This window comes from Manacus vitellinus, unplaced genomic scaffold, assembly GCF_001715985.3.
Source record: "Manacus vitellinus isolate BGI_N305 unplaced genomic scaffold, ASM171598v3 scaffold_24_pilon, whole genome shotgun sequence".
Classification (NCBI taxonomy): Eukaryota; Metazoa; Chordata; class Aves; order Passeriformes; family Pipridae; genus Manacus; species Manacus vitellinus.
The window spans coordinates 6,228,259-6,246,576 of record NW_021939798.1 but is presented as its reverse complement, the minus strand read 5'-3'; the positions used below and the strand labels follow the sequence as shown (position 1 = coordinate 6,246,576).

At 49.8% G+C, this 18,318-nt stretch overlaps 2 protein-coding genes across 2 annotated transcripts in view; one reads left to right on the top strand and one right to left on the bottom strand.

Moving 5' to 3' along the window:
• The first annotated feature begins 5,404 nt into the window (after window positions 1–5,404).
• OTOP3 (otopetrin 3) lies at window positions 5,405–10,971 on the top strand. Its single transcript, XM_008926945.3, has 6 exons — window positions 5,405–5,789; window positions 6,872–7,008; window positions 7,743–7,801; window positions 8,388–8,506; window positions 9,139–10,064; window positions 10,801–10,971. Exons 1-6 carry the CDS (start codon window positions 5,405–5,407, stop codon window positions 10,969–10,971), a joined length of 1,797 nt encoding a protein of 598 aa, XP_008925193.1.
• Window positions 10,972–13,369: 2,398 nt separating this feature from the next.
• Window positions 13,370–18,318, bottom strand: part of HID1 (HID1 domain containing) — a 30,614-nt gene continuing 25,665 nt past the window's right edge. The window contains exons 15-18 of the mRNA XM_029960078.1: window positions 16,950–17,030; window positions 16,470–16,561; window positions 15,985–16,143; window positions 13,370–15,519 (exon numbers count right to left, since the gene is read on the bottom strand). Coding sequence (XP_029815938.1) covers window positions 15,456–15,519; window positions 15,985–16,143; window positions 16,470–16,561; window positions 16,950–17,030 — 396 coding nt within the window. The 3' untranslated portion in view covers window positions 13,370–15,455. The remainder of the gene's footprint in view (window positions 15,520–15,984; window positions 16,144–16,469; window positions 16,562–16,949; window positions 17,031–18,318) is intronic.

Here is an 18,318-nt window from a genome sequence, read left to right as displayed (position 1 = left end):
GCCAGTTAATGTGCAAAGGGATGTGCTCCAAGGCTGATGGAGAATCAGCCAAACATCCCTGGGCAACTCCTCAGCACAGCCAGTATCCCAGGCATGTCCCCCAAAACCCAGGTACACCCCCTGGAGCAGGCACTGTCACATCCTAACCGCATGGATCCATGCCCTTCCCTGGGACTCTGCACTCCAGGTGAGGCATCACTGCCCCCTTCCCTTCAGACCTGGGGCACAGCTCCTCACAGCCCAGCTAGAGAGTGGGATGTCTCTCCCTGATGGAGAGTTTGTGGAAGGGAAGAACACCCTGAACACAGAATACCTGAGTAACACAAAGGCATCCCACTTGGTCCTTTGTACACGTCCTTGTGACAGATCCCTGTGGAAAAGCACTGCTGGTAGATCTTCTGTGCCTGGAAGGAGGGAAACTGAGGCATGGAAGCTGGGTGAACAGAAAGGCTTTGTCAGAGCAGAGAATGAGGCTTGGCCCCAAGGCCACTAGCAGCATCCTGCTGACTGCTCCTGCCACTGCATCATTATGGAGCAGAGATCCCATCCAGAGCAGGGGATGGGAAATGGGATAGTGATGTGCCTCAGGGTGACTGTTTAAATGGCAGTCACTACAAATGAAGAGCTACAGAAAGCAAAGGGCTGTCCTGGGGCTCTCATGTCTTGCCAAGGGCTCCCAGTCTCACTGGCCTTGGTATAAAATCTACCTTGGCCCCCCAGGGATCTGAGGACCAGCTGTGCCACAGGGCTTTGGTGGAGACATGAACCAGTAAAAGTCACTCCTCAGGGGATGCCAGGGTTAAGAGCTCAGCTCTGGTTAAACTTAAGGAGCCCCAGCCCCAGGACTTGAGACACTGTGTGAGGGTCAAAAAGGTCCTGATTCAGACCCTGACCTGAGGCACACAGGGCCAGAGCCAGCAAGGGAGAGCAGCAAGAAGGAGAAGAGACAGAGCAGGAGAGCAGAAATCACTGCTCAGAAAAGGGAAGGCCACAGCCAGGGCCAGAACTGAGGCATCATCCCACTGCTCACTTCTTAATCATCTGTTATTTCAGGGTGAGATTTGTTTTATTAGAGAAAGAAAAAAATAACAATACACTTTTTATCTGGGTGATTTTCCCTGAGGTGTGTCAGGGACAGGGGAGGAATCCAAGATAATTATTATCTGTCAGTGCAGCAGATGGAAAGTGGATGGATTGAGAAGGTCACAAGGCTGGAAATGAGGGATGGGATTGCAGCACAAGGCAAGGTGCAGCCTGTGAGCAGGGTCAGGGTGTTCCGAGAGCCAGGGCAGGAGGAGGCACTTCCCAGGGAGCAAGACAGTGGTCCTTAGAAAAGAGGAGGTGTCAGGAGGTCAAAGGGACCTTCACCAAGGGCCAGCAGGGAAAACACAAAGCCACACTCACGAGTGGAGCCAGCACACACCCACAGAGCCCATCAGAGGGGCCGGAGGGACGGAGCTGGGGCGGTGCAGCACAGCTCCCCCTCACCCGTTTTGGATGAGGCTGCTCTTTGCAGTCACCCCAGAAGTCTCTCACTCACCACCCCCACAGGAGACGTCACCGACGGTTATCGGCGGCGAAGGAAGGGCGTGGGCTGACCGGGGAGATGTGAGGGCACGGCCTTCCTCGGGTGGCCTTTGGGCAAACACGGCGGCTGGGCACCCACCTCCTTCCTCTCGGGTCCTGTTTACAGATCCGCTTGGCCCAGCCTGGGTGTTAGGACTGCTAAGTGCACAGATAACACCATTAATAAGCACACACTGGTGATAGCAGAGGGGCAAACATCACTCCTAACGTTTGCCAGCTTTCTCCCAGCCTCTGAGTAAAGGCAGCTTCGCCAGGGGAGTGATTTCTGCCATCGATCCAGTTGGTTCAACTCATCCTCTCCCCTCCCTGCCCCTCTCCTGCACATTTGCTTACTCAATGACTTGGGTAAACTTTTGTCAATACTTTCCAATTAAACAGCTGCTACTCTTCAAAGTAAAGACCAAATTAGGAGGATTAACCAGTCTCCCAGGGCTTTACAACCTCTCTGCATCCAATTTTAGCTCCAAGGCCAGGATAAGGCAAGTCAGGCTAGGAAGGATCTCTCATCTCTGCAGCACAGATGCACAGTGACATTGGAAAAGCCACTGGGGCCAAGCAGGCACTAACATTTTATTTCAGGCCCATCTTAGAAGGAAAAAAGCTCCAATTTCACCCAATCTTCAGGATACATTCCAGACTCCTGGCCTCCATTTCCCAGTTCTGCATGGTCACCCCAATTTAGGACCACAACGCTGAAAAACAGCAGGTTTGTTAATGTCTTGTACAGAAATCACTGGCTTTGGTCAACAAAGAGACCACCAAATAGCTTTTGGGGGGTTCCAGTTCCATGCTGAGCTCTAGAACAGAGTCCAGAGGAGAGCCAGGCACCTGAAGGATCTCGATTGCACTCAGGGCATCCCAGAACATGAAAGCAAGAGAGCAAAGACATCCAAGCAAATTGTCCAAGCAGGCTGTGAGATGCTGGTGCTTTGGGGGAAGGCAGAGCAAATCTAGCCATGGGTACTCATGAACACCTGCCCGGGTCAGAGTTCCCAGACTCCACCACAGCAGTGCAAGGGTTTGTCAGACATTAAACATGACCCTTTTGCTGGCAGACATCAAACAATGGCTGCACCAGCACACAGTGGGTGTTCTCACCCAGGAGAAATGGGCCCCTTTCAGTCTTGTTTTCCACCCCTTTCGTCACATCCCCACACACGATAACCTGTGCTCCCTCACCCACTCCCATCCCTCTAATCAGCTCCTTGGGAAGTGTTGCAGGGCTCTGGACTCCCAAATCACGTGTTTGCCAGCTGTAAGGACCTCAGGGCTTGGGGGTTCATCCTGGGACGCACAGGTAAGCCCTCTCTTTCCATGGAGAGGTCCGTGCCCTCCTGATGGACCCTCTAGACTCACCAGCTCAGCCAGAAATGCCAAGTTCCTGTTGCCAGCCACAAAACCAGGAGGATCAGCTCACCACAGTCCCAAGACAGAATCAGTTTGCCCTACAACAGGAGAATTATCAAGGCCAGAACAGATTGGACCTAAAGCATCCCCAACCTGCATGGCCGAGCCTGTGGGGTTGGCACACGAGGGTCCTGCTCTGAAATGAGCATTGATAAGTCATAGCTGTCACCCCCAAAAGCAGCACCTTTCTGCCAGAAGTGCATCAATCTGGTGTCATCTCTGTACCTGGGCTGGACTGTAAGCCTTGCTTTTTGGATCAGTTTGGGTATCTGTGCCCTGGATAAAAGCACAAAAGAGAAGTACAGTTGAGAAAAACAATCTCAGGGTCTACCTAAAAACAACTTAAAAACCCCCTAAAAAGGGAGTGGGAACTCAAGTGGATTTTGGCCAAAGCAGTGTGGGTAAGCACTCCCAGCACAAGCCTGTGCCAGGAGATTAATTCTACACCTGCCTGAGCCACGGCACAAATTAGTCACTGCTGCTTGTGGTTTTACCAGTTGGCACATCCTGCGCCGAGGCCGTTGACATGGGGCAACCCAGCAGGTGTATAAAGGAGCTGATCCCCATTGGCTGCCCGTGGCAGATGTGAGAGCTTCTCACTGAGTAATTAATTTAATGACAATAATAGACCCAAAGTAAACAGGGTGGAAAAAAAAATAAATCAATGGGCTGGGAGCAGAGGCCGCACTTAGTGAGGAGCAGTCCTGACAGCTCCTGTCTGCACCCGGGACATTGGAGACTCCTGTGTGTTCCAGTGCCACTCCAGCCACCGGTGTGAGATTGGCTGCATCCGAGGCTGTGCCAGCACTGGATCCCTCTCAGCAGGCAGCAGGAGGCTGCAGGCAGGTAAGGGCTGGGTTTGGCTGTCCCACACAGCTACGGGGGCAAGGGGTTGGGTCTATCGCTCCGTGCAGCCTTGTCTGGGCACTTGGGTGCCTCCTGGTGCAGCCTGGATGAGTTTCCACCTGATCCTGCTGATTTTATGACCTCTCCCCTCCCTCCGATGCAGAGAAGTTATGGCCCTAGGAGAGGGGAGGGAATTTGTCCCTGTGCTACTAAGTTGGGAGAGTTTTGGAGACAAACGGGTAAGATTTTAGGATCAATCTCTGCTAACAGAAGTACCAAGGACCTCAGGGCTTGGGGGTTCATCCTGGGACACACACATAAGTCCTCTCCTTCCATGGAGAGGTCCTGATTGACCCTCTAAACTCACCAACTCAGACAGAAATGCTGAATCCATGCTGCCAGTCACAGAATCCGGGGGACCAGCTCCCCACAGAGTCCCAAGGGCAAGGGCAGGCAGAGCACCTCAGCACACATGCAAAAGAAGAGAGAAACACTAAATTTCAACCCCTTTTCAAACAATTTCTCCCCCAATCCCTCCAAACTACATAGAATGTTTCAGGTTCCTCCTCCCCTCAAATACATCTCAGGGGGCTGCTTTCACTCCAGTCACCCCCACTGCAGACAGAGTCAATCCCCGGAGTGAAAGCACCTTTCCATGTACTGAATCCATAGAGAGGCTGATTTTGCCCAGTTGCTGTATGTGAGCAAAGAGGTTTCTCTCTCATGAGCAATACAGTTCCACAAAGATTTTCCTAAGAGCTGGATGGAAAAGCTCCCAGGCTCAGGATGTCTGCCTGAGCCAATCCCTCACACTCCTCTGTGTCAGTGTGCTCACAGCCCTGTGCTGCAAGTAGAATAAGAAAGAAAACTGGGTATTAACTGTGTCCCAGTGTCAGCCCATGTGGGTGGGAGGTTGGATCTTTTCCCAGCAGCTTAAATCAAACCTTAGAGACTCTCTATTTATTCTCTCCAGCTCTGTCACAATTTGTGTGACCATTCAGGGAGTGTGGCGCAACTCTCAAAGCCCAAAACCACAAGGAAGAGATTGGACCCATCAACTGAAAATCAAACAGCTCTGAATTTTAGAGCAGGTCTGAGCATGCTTGGTATTTCCACTTAATCCTTACGGCAACAAAGGGAAAGGAGAGAACCTGAATCCAGGGCTGTGTGTGGAGAAGGTGTGAAAGGTGAGGGTGGGAACTGTTTGACCACCTCTGGTCCCAACAGCTCCAAGTACTGGTGGGGCAGAGCAGCAACATCAAACACCCATTTTAATGCAGGTGTCTCTGGAGAGGTTTAGAGATTTTGGCAGAAGGGCCTTTCCCCAGTGCCCTGTAATGACTGTCCATCAGGAAATTTTTAATGTCTAACCTGGGCTAAGCACCAACCTCTTTTTCCCCTTCATCCAGCTTCTGGAGAGGGAAGGAAAAGCTGCAAAGCAAAGAAAGGAGGTCACCACACAAGTGGCTCTCACAGCAGAGCACACAACCTCTCATCTCAGCATGTCCCCCCTCTAAACCTCCCCTTTTTTCACCGCAGCAGGTGACCCCCAGGCAGAGTAGCCATGCCTGGCAACAAAGTCTCCAGGCCCTGCCACCACTGCAAGAGCAGGTCAGCATCTGCCCCAACAGACACCTCCAAGATCCACTATGAGAAGTCCTGGCTGTACCGCCACTGCTCCTCGGTGCAGCAGAGGGACAGGCAAGCCCAGAAGGCTGGGCAGCTCTTCTCGGGGCTGCTGGCCATGAACGTCGTGTTCCTGGGCAGCGCCTTCATCAGTAGCATGATCTTCAACCGCGTGTACATCACGCTGGGAGATGTCTGGGTCCTGATGGCCACCCTCAAGGTCTTGTGCCTGTTCTGGATTATCTACTACCTGCTGGGCACCAGCCAGCAGCCGCACGCTGTGCTGTACCGGGATTCCCATGCTGGGGCCATCTGGATCAGGGGTAAGGTCTGCTTTTATTTCTCATCTCATGCCTTCTTCCCAGGGCTTGGAAGACACAAAAATTCTTCCCCTACTATTAGAGAGCTATAGAATATATGGTTAGGGCACTGGGAATCTCCCGGTGCCCTGTCAGGCTGGGGGAAGTCAGGAGCACAGTGCGTGCCACAGAGAGGAACCAGAGCAGCCAGGAAAGCCTGGAATGGGGCTTCCCTTCAGCCTCCAGTCCAGCTTCACTCTGTGGTCCCTTCCCTAAGAACAATCCAGGCATATCCCACCTACAGCCCTGCAACTAAGCACTGTGGGAAAGATGTAGGAAAGGTTTTAGGCAGGAGCACTTTGCAAAGCAAGAGGAGAATCACCATATTTACCCTCCAAGAGCGTCAGCAGCCCCGTGCCACCCTTGTCCTTGTTTAACATCACACCAGCCTCGTTTCTAAGGAAGGATTCCTGCCCAGTGAGTCACACCCCAGCGACACCCGAGCCTTCCTGGGAGACTTCCCACCAGTATTTGCCCCGCTTCAAGAAATCACATTTCTCCAAGCAGTCCTGCCTCTGGTCTATTACTGGGTTCTTAATCAGGCATGGTCTTGTTACCTAAGCGTGGAGATTTGAAGGGAAGAAAGCTGCAAGGTACTAGAGTACCTAAAGCTGCAGAGAGACATCCAAGGCAAAAGGGAGAAACAGTCGAAGTGTCCCAGCTCCTGCAGACTGTGCTGCCACAAGCCTGAACAGACCTCTGCTCATCTAAGGTTTCCTCCACAAGGCAGAAAGAATCACCCACCATTAGCTTGCCTCTGTCACTCCAGATTGCACAGCAAAGCCCCAAACCCCCTGTTCCCACCTTGTATCCAAGCACAAGAAAATACTTTGCACTGTCCAAACACTTTAAACCAGTTGAAGCACACAACCAGCTTCAGGAATCAGGCTCTCCTTTGTCTCCTTCTCTCAAAATCATAAGAATTCCAGGCAGGAATGCTTCCAGCTCCACACAAATCCCAGAAGCACATCTCCAGCCCCCAGCTGAGCCCAGATGCTCCACAGGCATGTCTTTGTTTATTTACTGGTGCTTTGCTGTTTGCCCAGGGTCAGTGCTGCTGTTCGGCAGTTGCAGCATCCTCCTGAACGTGTTTGAGATCGGCTACACCACAATCCTCATCCACTGCAAATCCAAGGTGGAAATTGTGTTCCCCAGCATTGAAATCATTTTTATTTGCACCCAGGTACTGCATGTTACTCTTCTGGAAGCTTACCTATTCTCTCTGTCCAATTCCTGGGAGCCCAAGGGGTGGGGGGAAGTGAGGAGACTTGGGAAAGTGGGTGCAACGAGGCATTGTCATGAGCATTGAAGGTGTTAAAGTATCACATGCCACTTCAAATGCTATCTGCACTCCTTGTGTAGCACATTGAGAGACACAGGAGTAAGATTCAGAAAGAAATTGCCCAAGAGATACCTGACATACCTTAGAATCCAGAGGAATTTGCTTTGAATCAAAGTAGGGAGAGAGGAGAGAGAATTTCAGATTTTGCCAGAGATGTTTGCACCAGTCTAAGCCCCAGCCTCTCTCTGTATTTTGCCAAAAATCCTTTGCACACAAAGATATCTCACACCATTTGCACCTTTTACCTCAACACCAACCCTCTTCTTTCCAGACCCAAAGCCATATTTGAAAAATAAACTAGTTCCCACCTCAGCAGCAAATGCCCACGTGTACAGGGCAGAGGAACACAGAGGAGGTACATTCAGTGCAGGCACACACATGCTGCCCTCACCCAAGGATTCCAGCACTGCCTCAGCACTGAGATGCAGGTGCCCACATGTCCCTGCACCCTTGCACAGAGGCAGGTTTGCTCCCACCTGGACCTGCACCTTCTTGCCTACCCGTCCCTTTCCACCGCGTGTGCAGCCGGCTGCCAACTGCACCCTGCTCACATCACTATTGTTACCCATTTGCAGGCTTATTTTCTGTGGCACCACTCTAAGGACTGCATTCAAGTCCAGCACAACTTCACCAGGTAAAAAAAGGGGAGAAAAGCTGCCTTCTACTGCTCTAAAGAAACTTTTCCTTTCTGCCTGTGATCTCTGTTATTACTCCTTGTTCCTGCTAGGACTGTCTTCATCTGATCCTACAGATTCTCTACTCTGGCTCACACAAGAACCAAGTTATGCCTTGGCCAGATCCATCCTCCCTCCACTGACCTGGGCTCACCAAATCCCTTCCTTGTGCCTTGGACTGCTGCAAAGCTCGTTCCTTCCTCCCAAATGTTTTCCTGGCTGCCTGTCTCAGGGACCAGTTCATAGAGGGTGGAGGATGAGGCGCGGTGGTCTCCCCATTCCTATCACTGGGAGATGCCTCTGCCTAGGCCAGTTTAACCAGTGAGCCAGGCACTGCCCGCCCTGCTCCCTTGGAAATGGGAATGTACTCAGCCATGTCTGTGTGTGCAAAGTCACACCCCGACGGCCGCAGGCAGGGCAGGCACCGACACACGATATTTGCACCAATCTGTGTGTGGGTCAGCAAGAAGCAAAGGGCAGCACCACATGGCAAGTAGACACTCAGGTTGTGAATCATCTCCGCTAAGTGCCTGTCTCCCCTCCCAGGTGTGGTCTGATGCTGACCATAGCCACCAACCTCCTCCTCTGGCTCCTGGCCGTGACCAACGACAACCTCCACGTGGAGATGGAGTCTCAGCTCCGTGAGGTGGAGATGCGGTTTGAAGGCAAGGCTCCTTTTTCACACCCTCATTTGTGTTAGGCTGACACAGATGATTTCCAGAATTCTGAACAATTCTTGATCTTAGCAATTCAGATATCACCAGTTCTCCCAAATGCTGAACTTTCATATTATTGGAGGTTGTTTCGAGGAGATGGACTGTAAGGGGAGAACATCTTCACCTGGAAGAAGGGGATCTGCTAAGAAACCATGGAACTGAGGGGCTAGGAAAGGAAAAGCCCACTATAAGTTAGCGTTTTTGCTCATTTTTACCTGTTAACTGCAAGCACAAGATTGCCAGAATAGAAGAGGCTGATGTAATTGCAGTGCTCTTCTTTCTGAGCATGTAGGGGAAGAAAAGGGGAGACTAATATTTCAAGGGTAGAGATAGAGTGTTTTCACTGTGAAGGAAGAGATGTCTCTCACCCAGCACCACAGGTGGGAAAAGACCTTTGCTAAACCTGTTATTCTGAATCCTCACAGCCATGAGGACTGAGCAGTAGTCACTTAACTTCCTACTGACCACTGTTCAAAGTACAGAAATAGATGTTGTGTCTGCACACGAGAAACTCCCAAAGATAGCCATGAAATCCAGGCCATCTCCCTCTTAATTGTTGCCTTCCTCTTCCCATGCTCCAGGCAATGAGACTGCCTCGTGCACATGCTCAAACACAACCATCTGCAAAGTCTTCCAGAAGGGCTACATCCTGCTCTACCCCTTCAACACCGAGTACTGCCTCGTCTGCTGCTCCGTGCTCTACGTCATGTGGAAGAACGTGGGGAGACGCATCAGCCACCACCACGTCCCCCACACCAAGCCCAAGTTCAAGCTCCAGGGGGTGGTCTTTGGGCCACTGCTGGGCGCCACTGCTGTGATCACCGGGATCTGCGTCTTCATGATGTACCAGATCCAGGTCACCAGCTTGGTCTCCAGCCACCAGATCTTCGTGATATATTATTCCTACTACGTTGTGCTCCTGCCCCTGATGAGTGTGGGCGCAGTGATTGGGACAGTCATCCACGCCCTGGAAAAAAAGGAGCTGGACACGCTCAAGAACCCAACCCGCAGCCTGGACGTGATCCTGTTGATGGGGGCAGCCCTCGGCCAAATCGGCATGTGCTACTTCTCCATTGTGGCCCTTGTGGCCTCTGGCCCCGGGGACCTGTTGAACAGCCTTATCCTCTCCTATTCTGTCCTCCTCATCTTTCAGAACATCACCCAGAACGTCTTCATCATTGATGGGCTCCACCGGCAGTGCTTTGTAGCCGCAGCTGAGGCCAAACACACCAGACCCACTGGGCAGCACGTGGTGGCTGTAGAACCACCTGGGGAAGAGGAAACCACAACAAGCAGCGAAGAGGAGCACACCCAGACACTCCCTGGCAAGGAGGAAGATACTAAAGAAGAGCAGAATCGTGAAGACCAGAGGCGGATGAGCGTGCTGGAGCTGGGACAGGAGCTCCGGAAGGCTTCCCTGTCCTACATCCATAGCTACTCTCACCTGAGCTGGAAGAGAAGAGCATTGAGGGAGATCTCGTTCTTCTTGGTTTTGTGCAACATCATAGTAAGTGTTGTGCTCTCTGCTATGTCACAGCCTGGCTGAGCCACGATGACCTGTGACACAGACGTGCTCTCCTTGTCTTTCTCTTGGGCCACTAATCCAAGCAAAAGCCTTTGCCCACCAAGTTTCAACCTTCTGGTGAGGTCAGTCAAGACAGGTTTTCCTGTTAATGCCCCAGTCTCATAAATAGAAGGTCTCTCTTTTAACCTCAGAGTTTAGGGAGGCTGGGTTTCCTGAGTGTAGGAAGGTGACAGCTAATAAATCCTTTGTCTCCTAAATTTTAGCCTTGGAAAAAAAACCCATTAGGCTCATTAAGGGTGTTTCATGGGAAAGGTGGAGAAATGTGAGGCAGCAGCAGTAAGTCTTTGTAAACATGAGTCTCCAGGCTTGAAACTCACCCAATAAAGTACACTGTGCTCTGGGATCTTGAATCAACACTGCAGCCTTAATCCAGTGAAAACAAATTGCCCAAGAAAACAGTGAAACCCTGTAGGAAGATGCAGCAGGCTGGGGCAGAATGAGGCTGTCTTTAGGTTTCCAGGAATTTGACAAGATTTGACTTACAGCAAGGAGTCAGTAGCATAACTAAGGGATTTTCCTTCTCCTCCCTGGCAAGGAGATTCCTCTGATACTCCTGAAATACTCCTACAACCACTTGAGCCAGTGCTGAGATTAGGGCGCAGGTAGGGGACAGTTTGTCGTGCTCTGACTTGTGTTTCTTTTCCTCCCACCTCTTCAGCTGTGGGTCATGCCCACATTTGGAGCTCATCCCGTCTTCGAGAACGGACTGGAGAGGTCATTTTACGGCTACTCCACCTGGTTTGTGATCGTGAACTTTGGGCTCCCCCTGGGTGTCTTCTACCGCATGCACTCGGTCGGGGGGCTCCTGGAGGTCTATGTCACAGCCTGAACCAAGCTGGCCCCCCACCCCAGAGGCTGGGAAGGGTCAGTGATGCTGAACAAATGTGCAGAAAGCAGCAGATATGCATGTGGAAGCTTTTAAGATTCTTCCCTCCGGCTTCTGCTTTGAATTCTCCTTGCACACCATCTCCGTGAGTTTCAGAAGAGGTGGGTGTTTTATATTATCTTTTTTCTCCATAGAGAAGAGACTCAAAGCCCATAAACAAACTCTCACTACTCCAAGGACCATGCATGCAGTCAGCAGTCTGCCAGTGGATGCTGTATGGCAGCAAGTGGGACTTTACCAGCTCCTACTGAGATCTTCCAGATAAAAGAACACAAGAGCAGCCTTCAACAAAAGCAACAAAGACTGACCTGCACTCCACAGAACTTCAAAATCCACAGTCAGAGGTTGCCAGCCCCACCACTGCTCACCAACCCACCATCCTGCAGCACAAAGAGACTGATCAGCCACACCAGAAGCACCTACAGCCATAGTCATTCAGAAATGAACCAAAAGTACACTTTTTATGTGTAATTTTCAAAAAGAAGCTTGGAGTCGCTTTAATGGTCAGAACAGGCACTATTTCTGTTTGCTACTGTTGCTGACATCTGACACATCAACTTGTGCCAGTCCTGTGGGGCCCAGCCCCACTGAGTGCCAAGCTCCTGCTCGGTGCTGATGGGCAGGAGAGGCCTTCACACCTGCACCAGTTCAGTGCATCATTTCCCAGCACCAAAAACAGAAGCAATAACACAACCTTGCCTTACTGAGAATAAACACTACCACTCTTTACAGGCATCCCCAGAGCCTCAAGCAGCAGCACTCTGGGTGATCTTTACTTACCATGGATGGTGTTATCTCTGCTGTGGACCAGCCAAGGTCCCACCCGGCACACAGGGCTGGTTCAAAAGTGAGCTACCACCAAATCCACTGTGAATCCCTTCCCACCTCCAGCACTTCATCCCTCACTGCTGCTTTGCACATCCACAAACATCTCCCAAACATCTCTGTGCACAAGGGAACAGGGCTGCACAGCGGGGTGCCTGATCAAAGACCCCTTAGAATGTGTTCTGCAGGGGATGCTTGTTTTGAAAGCATGTGGGAGAGCAAGGGGCTTGTGATTATGGGTCTCAAATACAGAGCCTGATGAATGGAAATAAAGGAGATTGAGTTTTCACGTGTGTCTTGTGAAATCCCTGGGTCTGCTCTGCACTCACCAAAGAACAGGCTCAAAAGTCAACTGAATTAAACTGCTCTTGTGTTCAGAGGTTGGATGGGACCCTGAGCAACCTGGTCTAGTGGAAAGTGTCCCTGACCATGGCAGGGGGTGGAATGAGATGAGCTTGGGTCCCTTCCAACCCAAAACATTCTGTGATTCTGAGATTTAAGAGCAGGCCTGTTCTACCATCAATCAAAACCTTTCATGGCCCTTACCCAAGGCCAAAGCAGCATGGAACAAAAGCCATCCTCATCCTCAGCTTCTGTTCCTCTGTAAATCAATCCCAGAAGCAGTGTGGGTTTAGGATCAGAGCCTATTTTTTTGTGATTCCCTAGAAAAACAAGCTCCCAAGACAGTAACAGTGATGAGAAGTAGAATTAGAATTAGGATTCAGCATTTGGGCAGTGATAGCACCTCTCTGTGAAACTCTGAGACTGACTGCATGAGCATGAACTTTGCCCAATAAGTGTTTGTATTTAGGCCCATGTCAACAGAAATATGTCATGAGAAATTACAGCTGGATAAATTAGGCTTCAATAAAGTTAATTATTGTTCTCATGTCAGTGTTTGTACCACGAGATCCACAGGAGACACATGCTAAGGTCTGACCTCAAACCTTCTTCCTAGTGACTGACAGCCTGGGGACAAGCAACGATGGCACTTCAAGGGCAAACCCACAACCTGGATTTTATCTGCAGTGTAACAGATAAAACAATGGTTTAAGTTACTGAGCCTTCACAGAGCAGGTGACTTTGGAATGACACTGAATACATGACTGAAGACATGATTAGCATGGACAGGAATGAAGCCCACCAGCCCCAACTCTTACCCACAGCCCTTCTATGTCCTTTCCTAATAACCGCCAGGGTGCCTGTTTGACAGGTCTCAACTGCACAAAGGTTTTAGCACACGGTTCACAAAGTCAGCAGACTTGATCCTGTTTGATCTCTGATGATGTCTCATGCCATAAACACAGAAAGAGCCAAACCCACACAGTTCAGGCTCATTTCTCCAGAGTCCAATCTTCAGTTCTGATTACAAAAAAAAATATCACCCCTGCAGAGGAAGCTAGCCTACGGTTATCTAATGGCACAGGTCACCCCAGCATAAGACAAACAAGATTATAAACCTCCCTCTGGGAAAAAAAAAAAAAAAGAAACAAACAAAAAACCAACCAATCAAATGCATGTTTCAGTTAATCTTTATCTTTCTCTCCATAAGTAAAGCAAAGAGTTTACAGTGCAAGTTGATTTCCACAGAACAAGGATCAGACTCCAAACACCAAGAAACAAACAAAAAGGCTTCCAGAGGAACTCACAAAGAAACAAAGCAGAAAAGAGAGGATGGAAGAGATCGTGAGAACCAGCAGATCCATGGGAGGGAAGAGGCAAGCACGTGGGACACGGGATGCCCCATTCCAGCTGTGAGGTGTGAGTGCCATACAATCAGAGACTGGCCCCACCAAATCACATTCTTATAGACGAGAGATTTTCCAAGTAAAACAGAGACCTCACCCTGTTTACACCTGAACAGAGGTGGGGTCAGGATGGGAGTAGTGCTGGGTGGCAAAGTGGGTTGGAGATGGGAGGCAGGTGGGGGAATAACCTCTCTCTATGTCGCATATTTCTTATCCTTCAGAAAATCGTTTGGGTTTTACTTCAGCTTTCTACTGGCCTAGAACTCTATCCCCTTTCAGTGCCCAAGGGAGGAAACCACCTGGCTGCAGACCCTTGGGAGCTGGCAGTCTGGGAGAGGATGGTCACACTGTTACCACTCCAGCTTCAAAGCTTAGACCAGGCTTAAAGGTCACAGAGTGTGTGACACACTTTAACATGAGGGACCTGCTTCCTTGCAGTAATGGCACTGGTTCTAAGCTGTGGCAAACAGTTCATGGCTAATGATCCTCCCAAGAGCCTGAATACCAGAGCACCAAGGACTATGCTTGGTGAGAAAGGTCTCAGTTCATGACAGCACCTCTCATTTTTCACTGTCTAAAGACCACACAGGTCTAAGACAGCATCCCCTCCCAGCAGAATATAAAATTTGACTCAAAAGCCAGGATGTCTCCACTCACCAATGTGTAACCCCACATTACTGAACCAATCCAACAACAGTGGGTCTCCCACCAATTCTCCTTCTGGCTTCCCAGACTTCACTTGGGATGCTTGGGACCCAATACATTCAAGATCCAATAACTTGGTCACTAGCAAAATGCCCTGAAGAATTCAACTCTGCCTCAGCACTCCCCACTCCCTACTGACATGGAGATGCTTTTCCTCCTACAACTTCCAAATTCCTCCTACAACTTCCCTGAGTGCCTCCCTCAAACCCCTGCCTTAGACAGTAGTGTGCAAAAGACCCTTCTGCTCCTGCATTGTATCAGCCTGCCAGGCAAAGATGGAAGGATATGGTTCCTTTCAAACCCAGGTGACAGTGTCCTTTCAGTCAACAGGAGAAGACTTAAAGAGTTTAACAGTCAGGTCTCCTCTCCTTGCTCTCACTGAGCCAGTCCCTTCCTCCCTGTGTGCTCACATGGATTAAGGAGGGCTTTCCAAAGCCAGACATGCTCCCCTGCAACAGCCCACCATCAAGGACAGGCTGCTGGGCCTGGAAGCCAAGGAAAAACTTCTCAGTCACACCAGTGAAAACCCCTTCAAGCAGCTTTCCAGGAAAGGAGTAGAGAGATTCGGAACTGAGACACAGAGTTTTCCTTCAACATCATCTCCTTTCCTTTGGATGGGAAGGACTTCCCTATATACAACTGAGACACCAGGGAGACACCTGCAGCCAAGAAGGGATGCCCTGGAAACTTTGTGGAGCCACATGAAAGTAACTGCAGTTTCCAAAACCTGTCTCCTGCAGGAATAGCAGCTTCTCCCTTGCACCCAGTATACAGCTAGTCTTTTTCAATTAAATGCTGACTCTCACCAGGGCAAGGACAGGGTCAGATTGGTCTCCAAACCACATCCAGAAGCAAAAGAGTAACAGAGGAGCTAAGAACAGTCTGATTTCTAGTGCAACCACAACAATGGACAATCCCTTAGGTATCTTTCACTCAAGGTTCGTGGTGAAGGGTGAGGGAAGAGAAGTGAGCTGGGGGGAGGGATGTCCAAGCAAGTCCCAATTAAAGCTTTAAATGACAGGGAGGTAAATGAAGTGATTGTCCTTTTGGTCTCTCAGCTGAATGTGAAATGCAGGAATAGCTGTGATGAAGCAGCACACCGCAGTCCTTAGATCCAGTGTATTTCTCTCAGTAGAGGTAAGTGCTCTCTTAGACCCGTTGAATTTCAAACAGCTTCACATCTGTGTCATACCAGATTGGGGGATCCACATTCCTGAGAGAGAAAAACAAGAGCCACTTTACTCTCTGTGGCCAGGTACATGGAATTCAAATTTCCCAGCCAAGATTACAGCTGCCTACACAGCACATCTTCAGCTTTGCATAAAAGGAAATCACTGGTTGAGAGACAATGCACCTGAAAGGGATGACAGTATCCACAACATCCCACAAAGCCAGAGCTTTGCATGAAATCTCTGCACCAGACCCTCTAGGCAGCTTTTCCATTCCCTGCTGCTGCCAGTTCCCAAACTATCAGTACTCGCAGAACAACTCCCTTCATGACACCCACTCAAAGTTTTGGAGCAGCTGATTCATCCAAGTCTCTTCCAAGGGAACAACACCTTTCTATCCTGTAAATATGAGACGATCCAGAGCCGGCCAAGTGCACGCTATTCCCTCTACAGGCCTCCCAAAAGTCAGACTGGAAAAGACCAACTCAGACTGCACCCAGCTGGTTTACCTCAAATAAATAACTCCCCACATGTAGGTGCGGAACCACATGGCAGTGCCCGAGTTGGCCTGGTACTTGCGGATGAGGATGGGGTGAGGCACCGGCAGCAGCCCCACCAGGGTGCCGTGCTGCAGGAACTTGAGGATCTCCGACTCATCCGTGAGACCCCTGCGAAGAGACAGGCCAGGAACATCCTCAGCACGGCCCACAGACACCCCCAAGACTGCTGCAGCACAAAGTATCAGTCTAAACAGACACAGACACAGAGCCAGCGACCGTGGCCAGCGAGAACACACACCCTCTCTGTAAACAGAGCGGAGAAGGGATGAGACAAACACGACGTTTGGCAAGGAGAATAACATCTCTGCTGAGCCTGTGATGTTTTCAATCATGCTTTACAAGCTTTCCCCAAGGGCTCTCCAAATTCAGACTCTGCCAACCTCACAGAGCTCCTTAAACACTGCACAGTCCTTCCTCTCCAAAAATCTACTTACTTGTCAATGCAGATCTTCTCCACCTGAGGGACCAGCACCTGTAAGAGCCGCATGATTGTCTGCAGGGGAAGCTTTGACTTCCAAGACATCACCTATAGGTAGGAAAGCAGCAGGGAAATCAGTGCACTGCATTAGCAGTTTTAATACAGCTGTCTCTGCAATCTCTGCAACAAATGAGGTGTGTACATTATGAAGCTGGCGGATGAACTGAGTGCACAGGAGCAATACAATAAATCCCAGAGCACTGGAATTATGAGGCACCCAATGAAATCAGTGGGGCATTGGCTTAAAACAGGTAAAACAAAATATTTCTTTGCAGATGTTAGTAAACTTCTGGAGCTTTGACCGCAAGTCAAAGACATTCCCACTGAGGAAATGCTGCTCTGGGAGAGTTTCTGATGGCAGGGAAGGGGGTGTGTGAGGTATTTCTGCCACAACTCTTTTCCTCATTATTTATTTCCTCTGCCCAGATTCCCTTACCCAGTCAGGAGTTGGAGTCCACTGTGCACTGGAGGATGCACTAGAGAGACGCCTTCGATCCCGCCGGGAGTGTGATGCCTCCTATCAGTAAATATTATTTTTAAACAAACAAAAAACAAACAAAAGCAAATCACATTTAAGAGCAAGAAATACAATCCTCTTTCTGCTAATGTTCCCCACAGCTTTTCCAGAGTTCTGCTGGGAAAGATAGCTCAGCCTGTCCCTAGAATGCATCAAACCCACCAGACCTTCATTCACCAAATCCATACACTTTGAACCAGGCAGTGGCAATATTTGATGTGGTTAAGTTGGAGGACCCTGTGGAAGGTCACAACTCCAGTCACCACTTCTGACACAATCCACTGTGGGAGAGTTAAAACAGGACTGACAACAAACAGCTCAGGCATGGTTCTTTCTTTTGGCTTAGGGATTAAAGAGCTAAGAGCCACAGCTTTTCCAACCTCTGTCTACTGAGTATCTCTGGGATTTTTGGTGTCCATCCTGGAATATCTTAAAGAGCATTTTTCCAAGGCTGGGCTCTTGGCAACTCCTACCTAACAACTCCTGCCTCTTGAGGAATGACACACTCAACCTGGCTTTCCATATTCACAGCAGGAATAAAGGAAATAACCCTCTAAAATCACTGTCAATCTCTGCATGAGGTGAAAATGGAGAGGCTTTTTCCTTTAGCAAGACACCCTGACCATTCACTACTACGGCCTAGAGTTGACTTTGCTACAAAATAAATGGGAACAGCACTTCCTTCCAACAGCCATCCTGCACCTCCACATGCATGGGCTCATTCATGCATCACCTTCACAACCAGAAACAGCCAGTTTGGGGCAGAGCTTTGCTGGAAGCCACTGGAAGCTGATAGTGCTGTGCCAGTCCTTTTCTGACTGGGGAACAGCTCGAGCCAGCTGCTGGACACAGATGGAATGACCCACAATTAGGTTTTATGGGCTGCTGGAAGAAGAAAACTTTTCTTCTGCAAGTTCTCACATAATGACAACATAATTAACTGTGTGCTTAAGATACCTCACTGACCATAGGCCTTCACCTGGTACCAGGCTAGGCCAGGAAGGGTAAGTACAACTCATCCTGGGATATTCTGTTTATTCCAATTTATGCAAAGCCACTCTGAGAACAGTACCTCAGCCAAGCCCTCATGGGAACACACTGTTCACCAGCTAATAGAAGATTCTGGTAAAGCTCTCCATCCCAGAAGGGAGAGGAAAAAGAAGCAGCAGTAAGAATGAGAGCTGAAAACCTCGGGAACAGGAATATATGCCTTTGCAGTTATGCCCTTGCTGCTGCTTACTAGTGCTCACAYTGGAGAAAGCTCACTCGTGTGCCCCAGCTCGTGTCA